Genomic DNA, 12848 nt, shown 5'->3' on the forward strand with positions numbered 1-12848 from the left:
CGTTGTTTTGTGAATTACGTTGATGCAGAACCCTTGAAAATACCGAATGATGTTCTCAAGTAAAGTATAGTTGCAGAATAAAATATATAATTCATCTTTGGTGTCAATAAATAGTTGAATGACTCCTTTCAGCTTTTGCAGCGCCCCAGTGGCCTAATGGATAAGGCACTGGCCTCCTAAGCCAGGGATTGTGGGTTCGAGTCCCATCTGGGGTGAAAGCTTTTGCTCCCTCTTAAAGAGGTAAAATGCCGAATTAACACAAATTGAATGTGAAGCAAAGACTACCAACATTTAATCTGCTCATTTGATCGGTTCGGGTTCGTCTCAAAGCTCACGTGTCCGATGTGTTCTTCTCGTCTCCCTCCTGGTCAGCAGCCAATCAGGAAACGCTCTGCTCCTTATCCAGCGAGGCTCCTCGGACTTTCCCTCTGCCACATGACAACTGACTTCCACCTCGCTTAAACCTCTCTTGTCCGATCAGTGTCTGTATTCTGTAGGTTTTTTTTTTTTTTTTACCTTTTACTTGCACAGCAATGTTTTCTGTAAAGGAGATGCACGTCTTTCTGTTATTTGTGATGGCTTCGTCCTTCGCCTCTGCCGAGAGTAAGTAGCCAAGTTTATGAGAAATCACTAGAGGTTACATACCGATCTTTTACTTTTCGGGGTTTAACAAACAATGTTTTAGCCGTAAACATGTATGCTGTGTTGTATTACTGATATTTACTCTTTGTCAGCTGTCGTGATTTAACGTGTGTCGGAGTCTGAGTTGAGGATTGTTGGGTAATCCCCAAACTCAGAGAGCTCCTGCCGCTGAAATGATTTAGCTGAAACTTTCATTTCCGTCCATAAAGTCACATTAACATTAGCCAATATAGAAAAATGTACACTGATCAAATATGAGAAAGAAGAAATACAGATTTTTAGGGCATGTGACATCAAGTCTTGTGACCGTCAAGTTGATAAGTTAAAAAATGCAGAGCAAAGTATTTATGCACCAAGATACTGTTATGCAACTAGAGTCTGTCAGTATTGTCAGGTGTACTACACATAGGAGGAAAAACACATTTGCCAAACTGAACTGTGTTTTACATCACTTCTCCATGACTGATGTGAGGCAGATCTTGTGTATGCTGTTTGGTATTTGTTTGTTTACTGCAATTGCATTTCACTTCCTCTCAGAGATGACAGCAGCCACGGTGTACTGGGACCCCCAACACAAGCTCGTCCAGCTAAAGGAGGGAGTGCTGGAGACCGAGGGCGACGCATACGGGTATCTGAACGACACCCTGTCCAGTACAGGCTGGAGCATCCTAGAGATCCGTGCAGGCTACGGGCAGAGCCCTGAAACTGACGAGGTCACTTTCTTCCTGGCTGGCTACCTCGAAGGCTTCCTCACTGCCCAGTAAGTGTCATGAATGTCCTCCTTCATCCCTCTTACTTCAAAGTGATTCATGCCACTGAAACATCTGATAATCAAAACAAATATCTGCAATCAAATTGGCAATTGGATCAAAGTATTTTTGTTTTCTTCTTTTGTACTTTCCCTCCGCAGGCAGATGATGGACCACTACACCAACATGTATCCGCAGCTGATCCACGACCCAAAGATCCTCGGCCTGGTTCAGAGTTTCATGGCGTGAGTTGGTTCTCTTTTCTCTCGAAAAATGAAAGCCACACAAAGAAAGAACTCTTTCATGTCCTCCCCTTGGAGTTCTTCAGTTTAGCTCATACAATAGTTTGCATGCAATATTTTGAAGCTTTTGAGTGACTGCATGGAAAGAAATATGATCCCCTTGGCCCAATTTATTAACATAAATCTGTCAGACTACATGTCTGCACAGCTTCTGACCATAACCTCAGTGTTTGGCTCTTTCCTTGTAAATGTTTTACAGTAAATAATAATACTAAATTATGACAGCAGTAATGTGCAAATGTCGCTCTTGTGCTTGTAGAAAGCAGGATACATGGACCAGGCAGCAGGTGAAACTGAACAAGAGCTCTGATCCTCTGTGGAAACATGCAGGATTCATCGTGGCCCAGATGGACGGGCTGCAAGCAGGAGTCGCACACTGGGCCAAGAAACATGGCAAAAAGGTCTGATGGCCACATCTTAGCATTTTGACTCATGTTCCTACAGACTAATGAGAATGCCAACTCTCTTTTATGTGATTTAAAAACCCTGTGTTCACATCAAAACACAACGGTTTACAAAATATCCATGAACAAAAACATATCTAATGTATGAATCAATGGAAAAAATACAGAACAAACAACTGCAGCTGTCCAAATCAGCTTCAAGTGTATCCATATATGTAAAGATAAAACATAGCAGTGCCCTAATTGAGAAAAACGTATATAAATGTATGAATCTGATCTGTCTTTATGAAGGAAACATTCCACTCCAAGATCCTTCTTCACTTCATCTGATTGGTGCTTTATTTAATGCTCTGCAAGTTTTTATTTAAAATGAGGAACCTCCAAACCAAACTTGTGATCATACGTCACATTTTGTCACTCTAAAATTTAAAGGGACATGAGATTGTATGCTTTATGTTCACCTAGTCGATACTTTAAGGTTTAAGTTTAAAATTCAATTTGAGTATAAAACAGCACCACGTATGGTGTCAATACTGCAGACTCATAATTGTTTCCCCTTTATTAAATAGCATATATATACCAGAGACTTATTTGCACCAGTTTAAGGTTAATAAGAGATTGTTTGTGGGACCTAAAATGAAACTGCCACTTGGATAGAGCAGATTTGGCAGTAAAGTCTCCAAATAGCTCAAGATTTAAGTCATTTTCAGACTGTTTTCTAATAGATTTGTTTATGGATTGGTGGCTTCCTCGCTCATTTTCAGTCGCTGACCAACCGCTGTTTATCTGATGTCCTTCCCATAGCCGCTGTCCCTGTTTGACATCCAGTTCCTGAATGCAGTGGGAGACCTGCTGGATCTTATCCCAGCCTTGGTCCCCACCTCCAACCCCCCGCTCAGACACTTCAAACTACCAGGGATGGGGCACTGCTCTGCACTCATCAAGGTCAGACGTCAAAACATCTTCCAGTCAGGGTGTAGGGCCTGTTGTATGCTCTACATAAGGACTGCTCACAGTTACACAAAAGACACTGTTATATATACTCCTGTGTTAAAAACATGTCAGTAAAGCAACTCAAAATAAGTGTGCTAAATAAGAACAGAACCGACCACTAATGAAGAATGAATTTCCTATGTAAAGGAATGTTCAGGTACATTGGAAAAATTTGATTAATGATTATTCTTCATCCTACATAACTGTACAAGGACACAGCACTTTCTATCCTCCTTTTAAAGCTCCCTCTTCACGTCACTGAAGAATTTAATCTATGAAAAGTGCAAGTAATTCCACCTCTGTGACCCTTCCTGACACCCACAGCAGTAAAACAGACATTCCAGAGATGCAGTAAGTAATCTAATTTAGTCCTTAAACAAAGAACACACACACACTCGTGTTAGAGAAAATGTCTATTGTGTGCAGTAAGAAATAGTCCTTAGTGTCGCTTATCCAACATGCAAATATATTTGGTGACACTAACAGCAGACATGTTGTACCTTCATGTGCATTTTAGATCTGTGTGGAGAGCAGTATTGCTCTGTGTTCACCTTTCTCCTTGTTCCTATTATTGTGCCATGCCTGCGTATTGCAGCATTTGTGAAATTCACATTACTTGAATTACAGTTAATTATGTAACTGCACAATCATTTTAATTCATTAACTGAAGTTGATAATTATTCAAAATGTCATCAGACACATTTGCTGCTTTGTTGAGCACGCGCCACATTTACATTGTGTTCCATCTTTTACAAGGTGTCACTGAAGCGATACGACACTTTGCAATGATGGTACAGTAAATAGAATAATCTTTTATTCTTCTATTCATTTACTCCCGTGATTGAGTCTGATCTTTTGAGTTCCTTTGAAAATTTTGGGAATCAACAAAGACCTCAAAGGTGACACCCTGCCTCGTTACCTCTGACTCGAATTCTTCTTTGCATGAAGTACGGTGCTGTGGTGCTGTGAAAAACAAATGTAGTAGTGCAGTCATTTCCACTGACACACGAATGAAATATTGACTGTTAAATCTAACTCCACTTTATTGTTTTCTGTCCTCTTCTTCAGATGCTTCCCGGCTTTGAGAACCTACTGTTTGCCCACTCCAGCTGGTACACATACGCTGCGACAATGCGAATCTACAAACACTGGGATTTCCGTGTCAGTGAGCCCCACACAGCCACTGGGAAACTGTCCTTCAGCAGCTACCCTGGTATGTAGGCCCCAGGAATTCTCCTTAACAAGAAGGACAGCAGTGAAATTGCAGCTATTTGCAATCACAATTACTCGCAACTGTGGCTTGTTTGTGACAATTGTCAGAAATGGTCTCGGCTTGTCTTTTTCTTCAGGTTTCCTGGTGTCTCTGGACGACTTCTACCTCTTGGGCAGTGGTCTGATGATGACCCAGACCACTAACAATGTCTTCAACTCCTCTCTTTTTCACTCAATCACCTCCAACAGCCTGCTGTCATGGCAGAGGGTCAGGCTGGCTCACAGTTTGGCCCATACTGGAGAAGAATGGGCCAAAACCTTCTCCAAGTACAACTCAGGTGAATGATTATATGTTTTTATAGCACTAAACACAGTTACAAATCATTTTACAAGACAGCAGTAACCCCAAGAAACGAACATGTGTAATATAATCCAAGAGGTCAATTATAGTTAATTAAAGGCTATTTTATTCAGGTGAAACAAGCACTAAATGAATGTGTACTTTACACTACTGCCAGCCTTTCTCCAACTCCAACAACAATTCTAAATCTGTGGGGTACTCTTTTAAAACCTGAACCGTCCAGCTAGGTTCAAGTCAAGATTTGAAAGAGGTAATAAATCCACAATCTGAATCTTTAACATTGTGATTGTTAATTCATCACCGTAAGCATCATTTGTTTGGTTTTGTTTCTGTCATTTCACATTACATGCGTGCTAATGCAGCTGAAAGTACAAACTGAGTTGAAGCCTGTGTCATGCAAAACTTAATGGACATTGTGAAAAGGATTTTAAAAATCTGAATATTTTAGGCTTACCCTCCTTGTGGAGAGTGTCAATGACTACTGAACCAGACTGAGAGGCCTTTTAATGGGTCAGGAAACTTTTGCAGGTGTTTTGAATTAATTAGCTGATCAGAGTGCGACACAGTGAGTCTACAATATTGAACTTTTTCACCATATTCTAATTTTATGAGATACTGAATTTGGGGTTTTCATGAGCCACAATCATCCCAATTAAAATAAAGGCTTGAGATATTTCATTTTGTGTGTAATGAATCTATATAGTATATGGGTTTCACTTCACGATATTCTAATTTTTTGAGATGCACCTGTATGTGAATTGGGCAACTTGAAGGATAAACTCCCGTTACCTTACTGACATTTTTGCTCAACTCTTTCTCCTCAACTCTTGCAGGTACCTACAATAACCAGTACATGGTGTTGGACAGGAGCAAAGTGAAGCTGGGCCACAGTGTTGATAATGGGGCTCTGACTGTGGTGGAGCAGATCCCGGGACTGGTGGAGTACTCCGACCAGACACAGGCCCTGCGCAGAGGTAACAGCAAATCGTCTTTTCTGTTCTTTGATTCTTTTGGGCATTCGCAGAGTTTTCATTTCAGCTGCCTCTGTTTATGGCAGGTTACTGGCCGTCCTACAACATTCCCTTCCACCAAAAGATCTACATGCTGAGTGGTTATGGAGAAATGTGGAAGGAGTATGGAGAGGACTTTTCTTATGATCTCTGTTCCAGAGCCAAGATCTTCCGCCGTGACCAGGCTGATGTCAAGGACCTGAACTCCTTGAAGCACATCATGAGATTCAATGGTGTGTGACTGTGTCTCATTTTTTCAATATAGCTCACATTGAGCTGGTTCCCCATATCAACTGGAATCTGCTTTTTCTTTTTAAATATGTTTGATTATTTATTTTTCCCATCACTATTTATCCCCCAGTTGTACACGTTATGCTTGTTCTCAGACTTCAAGAAAGATCCATACTCCAAAGGTGACCCCTGCAAGTCCATCTGCTGTCGTAATGACCTGAGGGCAGAGAGGCCTTCACCAGAAGGTTGCTATGACACTAAGGTACTTCCCTGTAACCATGGTGATCTTGTATTACTGTAACAGAGGTCACTTAGGTTTTGTAAAATCAAATGCTTTTTAGCACAGCTCAGATGTCCTGTGTTGTTCTTCATTCAGGTAACAGATTTCCATCTGGCTGGGGACTTCAGTGCGGAGGCGGTGAACGGGCCAACGACACAGGACGGACTCCCACCGTTCATTTGGGATGAATTCAGCACCATCAGCCACCAGGGCCTGCCACAGTACTACAACTTCACCTTCATCAGGATGCAGCCTCTTCTCTTCAGTCCATGAGGTGTGTGGGTGAGTGTGGGTGAAACAGAGAGAGATGGTCTCTGTGTCACGTTTTCAGAGTAATGAACGATGAGAATCAAAAGTACAATCTCAGCATCTGATTTTTATTTTAACTATTGCTTTCAGTTCAGATTGCGTCCCACCTAAAAAAAAATTTTTCTTACATTTTTACATTTACAGTACCTATTTTCACCTGATAAAATGCAAATTGTCAAACTGCCAATCAGATTTTAAATCTGTATTTTAGCAAGTAGATGTCTCAGTGTTGGGTGGATGATACAGTATACAGATACAGTAGAACCCAATCATATTTTTAGGTTTTCTGCCTATTTGCGCCTTGAACAGTGACTTTATGATTTTACAAAATGCAGAATGAGTCCATTTAATCAGTGGTTATGCCGTCTTAAATCCCTTTTAAATGCTTGAATGTCTTCATATATGTGAACACTATCATTTGAATGGTAAATGAAACAATCGATGCTGAACTCAGGGCTGTGGATCTTCTCTGTGATTTATGTGAATCTATTTCTCACACTGCAAAATGAAAATATCTCAGGTTTGTATTTTTGTATAAGCCTGTGTTTCTTATGTAATATGATGCTCAGTACTGTCTATCTGAGTCATGCTGTTATTTCATGTGTTAATTTTAAATTAAATTTTTACAATTTTACCACTACAGTCCTGTCTTTTATCTATGCCTCGCCTGCAACAGTGAATCTGCTTTGGCTACACTGAACACATAACATATACATAACAATTCAGGTCATTACACATGACCTAATTTGTTGTGCATTTATTCATCCATAATCATCTGCTTTGTCTGGGGTCGGGTCGCAGTGGTAACAGGTCAAGCAGGGCACTCCACAGGTCCAACGCTTTCCAGCTCCTCCTGGGGGATCCCAAGGTTTTCCCAGGCCAGATGAGATATGTAATCCATCCAGCGAGTTTTGGGTCTGCCTTGGGGTCTCCTCCCGGTGGGATGCGCCCAGGAGACATCCTGACCAGATGCCCGAACCACCTCAACTGGCTTCTTTTAATGCTCTATTCTGAGCCCCTGTTCTGATGCCCAAGCTCCTCACCCTGTCTCCAAGCCCAGACACTCTACAGAGGAAACTCATTTCAGCTGTTTGTTTCCTCAATCTTGTTCTTTTGGTCATCACCCAGAACTCATGACAATAGGTGAGGACTGGAATTAAGTTCAACTGGTAAATCAAGAGCTCCCAACCCAGAAGAAAAATCCACCAGCAGTGAACCATGGCCTCTTAGAGGTGTTGACCTAGAGACTAGAGGTGCTGACTCTCATCCCGACCACTTCACAGGTCACGGTCTGAGGAAGCCAACAGAGCCACATCATCTGCAAAAAGCAGAGATGCAATCTCCAAACCGGACACTCTCCTCACCTTGGCTGTACCTTGAGATCCTGTCCATGAATCACAAACAGGATCGGTGACAAGGGGCAGCCTTGGCAGAGTCCAAAACCCACTGAGAATGCACTTGACTTTGTGCCAAGAATGCGTACACCGTTCTCACTTTAATTATACTGGGACTAATTATACTGGGGTTTTTTGAATCGCGATTTGATGTTTTTGAAGCCTGTCCTGTAGAACTGAGAAAGTTGAAAGTCAAGATCTCTTTGTTTTTGAAACAGAAACACAAAATATCTCTTTCTTTCTCTCTCTCTCTCTCTCTCTCTCTCTCTCTCTCTTTCTGCACCCCCAGGGAGACTTTGGTTGCATTCAAATACTCCTTCTTGCTGAGAAAGGTTCCTAACTTAGTGAAACAACCTGGACATATTTATGTTTTAGCCATGATAACACCTTATAACCAGAGTTATCTAAATACCAAGGAAGGGTGGTTCAGTGCTTCCTTTATCATCTCCTTCAGCATTGGACACACAGGACTGTCCCATCCTTTAGGAAAGGAAAGGAAGTAATAATTAAGCATTTTTCTCTCATGCCATAACATTTAATATACTTTTATGTTCTGAACTTTCAAAATGGTTGAAGTGAAGATAAGTTGTAGCACAACTTCTTTGACAAGCTGGAAGCCCCTTTGCTGTTGGTTTTTACAGAGAGTTAATGATTTTAGTGTTTCCTTTGCAGCCCATGGTCCTTGCATCTCTCACAGAAAGATCCAGTGTAATAAACATGAGAAACAACATTTGTTCTGGATGTGTTAATGTGCAAACAAAAATGTAGACGTGAAGTTCCTTAATTATTCATTCACTGTACAAAATTGTCCTGGTGTTGCAGAGGTGACAGCCGCTGGTTTGGGGCTGACACCTCTGCTACCACTCTGTCCCTGTAAAGATTACCTCCATGTTCATCCCTTCGCTCAAGTGGTGGTAGTGGCGCCGGCACTAGATTTTTTACTAAGTCCTTATGGATTCTCTGTCACATCTTTCCTTGACCTCACAATGTTTTCCACTGAGATTTAGAAAATGAGGTAAGGCATACTATTAGAACGCAGCCGTACCCTTTCCTGTGAAATGGAGGAAGTGAAACATCTGTTAGGCTCTCTTGCAGCTCTCAGTTTTTTGCCACATTTTTTGGTTTGTTTGTGTTACACACAAGTATAGAGGAGAGTAATACAGGAACGGGTCTCCACATTGCTCAGTCCACTTCAGCCATGGCCAAGAAGAACTGTCCCCCTGGCACTAAATGGGACAGCCTCGTCACCGAATGTTTGGTCGTCTGGACGGATATCACACCTGAACCTGAACCTGATCCTGAACCTGAACCTGACCCACCAACAGGTGAGTTTAACTGAACCTCTCTGGACAGTTTATCTTTTTTTTTAATCTCTCCTGAGCAGAGTTGGTCTGTCAAAGCCTGCTGTTATTCTCAAAACCTATTTTGACCTTGTTTTAGCTTTGTACTTTTTTTATTTATTAACTTGTGTTTTACAGCTGTTGAGAATGTAAGGTGTTGTAGTCAACATGTAGTTCAATCTGTTTCACTCAGAGCCAGCTGTATCGATGCAGTTGAGAGTTACGGCCTCTGCTGCTCAGGCCGACTCAGTGATGGTGCTGAGTCTGTCTCTGTGGATCTTTGTGGTGCTGGCCATATTGGGGTCCATCCTGGCTCTGGCTTTCTGGCTTATCATATACAGACGACCGACTAGGCGCAGCAACACCCTAGGTAAGGACAACTGACATTGATGATTATATGACAGTATTTTTGTTTCAGTGAGTTTTGAATTGATTCTACATAATAGCCACACATATCCCAGCACAGCTGAAAAGAGCATTTCTTCAGCATTCTTTAAGGCCTCGCTTTTCTGGATTGTTTGAGGGTCACATGATGGTTGAAATGCTGTCTCAGAAGCTTTAGAGCAATTCATTTTAAAATATTGGCATTTACAATCAGCTATTTGTGCCTTTATTCTGTCAATATTAAGATTTTAGCATCTAAACTGGGTTAACTGTCCATATAGATGCAGCTGCAAGACATATGTTAGTCACAGTATAGTCCTACACAGAGTCACATCAGATGCTACAATGTGTCAAGTGAAGGAATTTAAGCCACAGATATAATAATTTCAGAAATAATACTCGATCCTTCATGTCTTGAAATAAATCTCCCTCCTGTTATTTATTCTACATTAGAGCAAGATGTAGTTTTTTTTAAATGTATATCCAGTGTTAGCCAATTCTCTTAGTGTCAACGAGGGATCTGACATGTAGAGCAGGCATCTAAGAGTAGTGTGGAGGAAGTGGGGTTGCAGGCAGGCAAGTGATGAAGTGTGACGTTCATCACAGTAGAAACTCCACCGTTTCTGTTCTCTTCTTCTCAGCCGTCCCATGGGTCAGCCCCACTCTCTTACCAGCTATTCTGGTCTCAACACACATCCGTTGGTTAGCCAGAACAAATTAGGTCCCCATACAACCTTGAAAACACAAACTGACAAAAAGACAGACAGGTCCTAACAGAAGAATAGCTTTAGCTCAGTCATACACCACCCTTATGTATGAGACATCGTCTTGTATTCATAGAGATGAATATTTGAAAGCTGCCGATGTCTGTGTTTTTTTTACTTTGTGAAACATACTTAATAAACAGCAACTCATTTCAATGCCCCCTGTGCTGGTAAAAGCCTGGATCAGGCTGAAAAGCTTGATCTTTTATGCTTTTGTACAAGATAAAAATTTGCCAGCATGATCATGACTACAGTTTTGACTGCAGTCTTGACCCAGTTTAATAAGATTTTAAAAAATCACACTACTGAGGAGAAACTAGATTCACCTTCAATTGCATGCCCTTGTCTGATTAAATTGTCTGTCAATAGACTTTCATCAACAGGACAACCAGGAATGTAAAAAACTAGACTAGTGGAGGTATTCAGCTTTGTCATCGTAGTAATAGTGAAACACAGCATTGTTTTACATGTGATAGAATACAAGAGTTTGGTGTTTAGCTTGTAATATTTAACAGTAAATATCGATGGTTTAATTATGATGTAAAATGATCCTGGTTGATTTTGGTTTTTGTTTTTTTTTATTTTCAGGTCTTTTTTTTCAAAGGTGGTCAGGTTTTAATTTTTAGACCTAGATCCTTCAGTAGAGGTTTAATATGTTGGTATACTGGATGTGTGTGGTTACAGGACATTTGATGGTCATAGTGTATTCTGTATTATAAGACCATAATGCTTCCTTTTCTCTTTTGTCCACTATATATTGAATGGTTTTCATAACTAAAAATAAATGGTAACTGTGATCAATGTCAGTGTTTAGAGCTTCAATTAGTTGTAAAATCTAAATGTGTGTAAAAGGGGATCCTTTTACACACAAGATATTTAATTCAATTTGAATGTTCAGTGAGATTTGAATGTTCAGTGAGATTTGAATATGCAGTGACGCACTCATGGTTTGTTTGTTCGTGTTGCAGAGGATGCCGGGCTGCAACAGGAACCTCTTCAGAAAACAGAGCCACCTGTGATAATCTACCCACTGCCCCCGGAAAGAAACAGTCATGCAGCTAGGGCCCCCTCAGCTTGTCCTCATTTTCACCTTGGTGGCCAAACAGGCTCAAAGTGGGAGGAGGGCTTCATCGCTTACAGGGACTCTGCAAAGCATGTTGGAACAGAGGGGGGTGGAGGGCTGCCTGCTTGTAGCATGATGAGGGAACACAGGATCCCACTTCCTGCCACAGAGCTGGGTGGCACTGCTTTAGTTACAACTAAAACTGTGTAGGGGTGTGTGTGTGTGTGTGTGTGTGTGTGTGTGTGTGTGTGTGTGTGTGTGTGTGTGTGTGTGTGTGTGTGTGTGTGTGTGTGTGTGTGTGTGTGTGTGTGTGTGTGTGTGTGTGTGTGCGCGCGCGCGCGCGTGCAGGGGCTATCTTCAATGTTGGGGGCTACCCTCTGCTTTTTTTGGGACAGTGGTCTGGGTTTAGGTTAAGGTTAGGCAAGTCATGATTATGATTAAGGTTAGAATAACTCTCCAAGATTAATTCAAGTCTATTTAATCTCCGCAAAAGTTACCTAAGTAATTGTTTGTGTGTTGTTTAAAACTGTTCTTCACTGCAGACTGGCAAGTTTTCCCCTGTTTTTAATCCAGATTTTGGATACTTTTATTTTCTGACATGTTTATATGGTTTTTAAAGAATGCTTGACTTTTCTACAGCTGTTGTTTTATTTCTCTGCACTGCTTGATAAAGTACAAGTGTTTTGGTGTAGATTGGTGTCCAATCATACAACATAAGACTTTCTATTGTTTTGTGTATTTTAGTGTTGTTAAATGACAAAACAAAGAAACTGCTCTGAATCTTGTGCCATTTTTCAAACATCATTTAATAAAACAAAACCACAATTGCCACTGAAATATTTCCGATGCGCTGAAAACAAGGTAGCATTGTTGTGATGTGAAAGAGAAATATTCTCAGTTCTCTGCTAAGTGCTGTCTGGATATAGCTTCACTGTCTTTGCAGCTGAAAAGGCTATTTACATGGTAAATAATTTTGCTAAACTTTCTCAATTATTGAGCTTCCTACAGGCAACATCTAAATATAAATGGAGAACTGTTCAAAGGAAAGTCAAGTAGAGTACATTCAATACTATCCATCATTATTTGGATTCCTTTTGGAGCCGACCGTGGATTCTCATGCTAAAATCCATGATGTGACAGTAACTGTGTATGAGTTATCATTGTCCACAGTTCCTGAGCCACAACAAAGGCCAAAATGTGGCCTGCAACAGACTAGGTACTGCTTGTTCTTAGCAGTAGCCAATTGTCGGAAATGCCTTTTGCTACGTGATGTCAAGCTGAAGTTGTTGATGATTGCTGACCCTAATAGGAGTTAATAGGAGTGAAGAGTCAGCATGATGGTATTAAAACAGACAAGGCATACAGGCATAAATGTGCACAGTAGTATGTGAGATTAGCTCCGGACAGGTG

General features: G+C 41.0%; 2 protein-coding genes and 1 non-coding gene across 4 annotated transcripts; all 3 read left to right on the forward strand.

The window, feature by feature from the left end:
- The first annotated feature begins 142 nt into the window (after positions 1-142).
- Positions 143-215, forward strand: trnar-ccu (transfer RNA arginine (anticodon CCU)). The gene has a single exon. It is a non-coding gene; the product is annotated as a tRNA-Arg (tRNA).
- Positions 216-477: 262 nt separating this feature from the next.
- Positions 478-7127, forward strand: plbd1a (phospholipase B domain containing 1a). The gene is made up of 11 exons (XM_070847144.1): positions 478-603; positions 1180-1402; positions 1553-1636; positions 1953-2094; positions 2902-3042; positions 4159-4303; positions 4440-4640; positions 5497-5637; positions 5721-5906; positions 6060-6166; positions 6281-7127. Exons 1-11 carry the CDS (start codon positions 534-536, stop codon positions 6455-6457), a joined length of 1617 nt encoding a protein of 538 aa, XP_070703245.1. The 5' UTR covers positions 478-533; the 3' UTR covers positions 6458-7127.
- Positions 7128-8785: 1658 nt separating this feature from the next.
- LOC139216349 (tumor necrosis factor receptor superfamily member 13C-like) lies at positions 8786-12541 on the forward strand. 2 transcript variants are annotated; one of them, XR_011585566.1, is made up of 4 exons: positions 8786-9212; positions 9421-9597; positions 11344-11712; positions 11787-12541. XR_011585566.1 is itself a non-coding variant. In XM_070847441.1 (3 exons), the coding sequence occupies exons 1-3, from the start codon at positions 9086-9088 to the stop codon at positions 11646-11648; spliced, it is 609 nt and encodes a 202-aa protein (XP_070703542.1). In that variant the 5' UTR covers positions 8786-9085; the 3' UTR covers positions 11649-12541. The 2 variants fall into 2 exon arrangements, 1 of the variants encoding a protein (XP_070703542.1); XM_070847441.1 differs by having other exon boundaries at positions 11344-12541.
- The last annotated feature ends 307 nt before the right edge of the window (positions 12542-12848 follow it).

Source organism: Pempheris klunzingeri, chromosome 17 (assembly GCF_042242105.1).
Source record: "Pempheris klunzingeri isolate RE-2024b chromosome 17, fPemKlu1.hap1, whole genome shotgun sequence".
NCBI lineage: Eukaryota > Metazoa > Chordata > Actinopteri > Acropomatiformes > Pempheridae > Pempheris > Pempheris klunzingeri.

Bases quoted from the DNA above. Each gene is read 5' to 3' on its own strand.
- plbd1a (XM_070847144.1), top strand. From the start codon at position 534: ATGTTTTCTGTAAAGGAGATGCACGTCTTTCTGTTATTTGTGATGGCT. The intron at 2,095-2,901 runs GTCTGATGGCCA...TCCTTCCCATAG, and splicing joins CCAAGAAACATGGCAAAAAG to CCGCTGTCCCTGTTTGACAT. The intron at 4,304-4,439 runs GTATGTAGGCCC...CTTTTTCTTCAG, and splicing joins GTCCTTCAGCAGCTACCCTG to GTTTCCTGGTGTCTCTGGAC.
- LOC139216349 (XM_070847441.1), top strand. From the start codon at position 9,086: ATGGCCAAGAAGAACTGTCCCCCTGGCACTAAATGGGACAGCCTCGTC. The intron at 9,213-9,420 runs GTGAGTTTAACT...TGTTTCACTCAG, and splicing joins TGAACCTGACCCACCAACAG to AGCCAGCTGTATCGATGCAG. The intron at 9,598-11,343 runs GTAAGGACAACT...TTCGTGTTGCAG, and splicing joins TAGGCGCAGCAACACCCTAG to AGGATGCCGGGCTGCAACAG.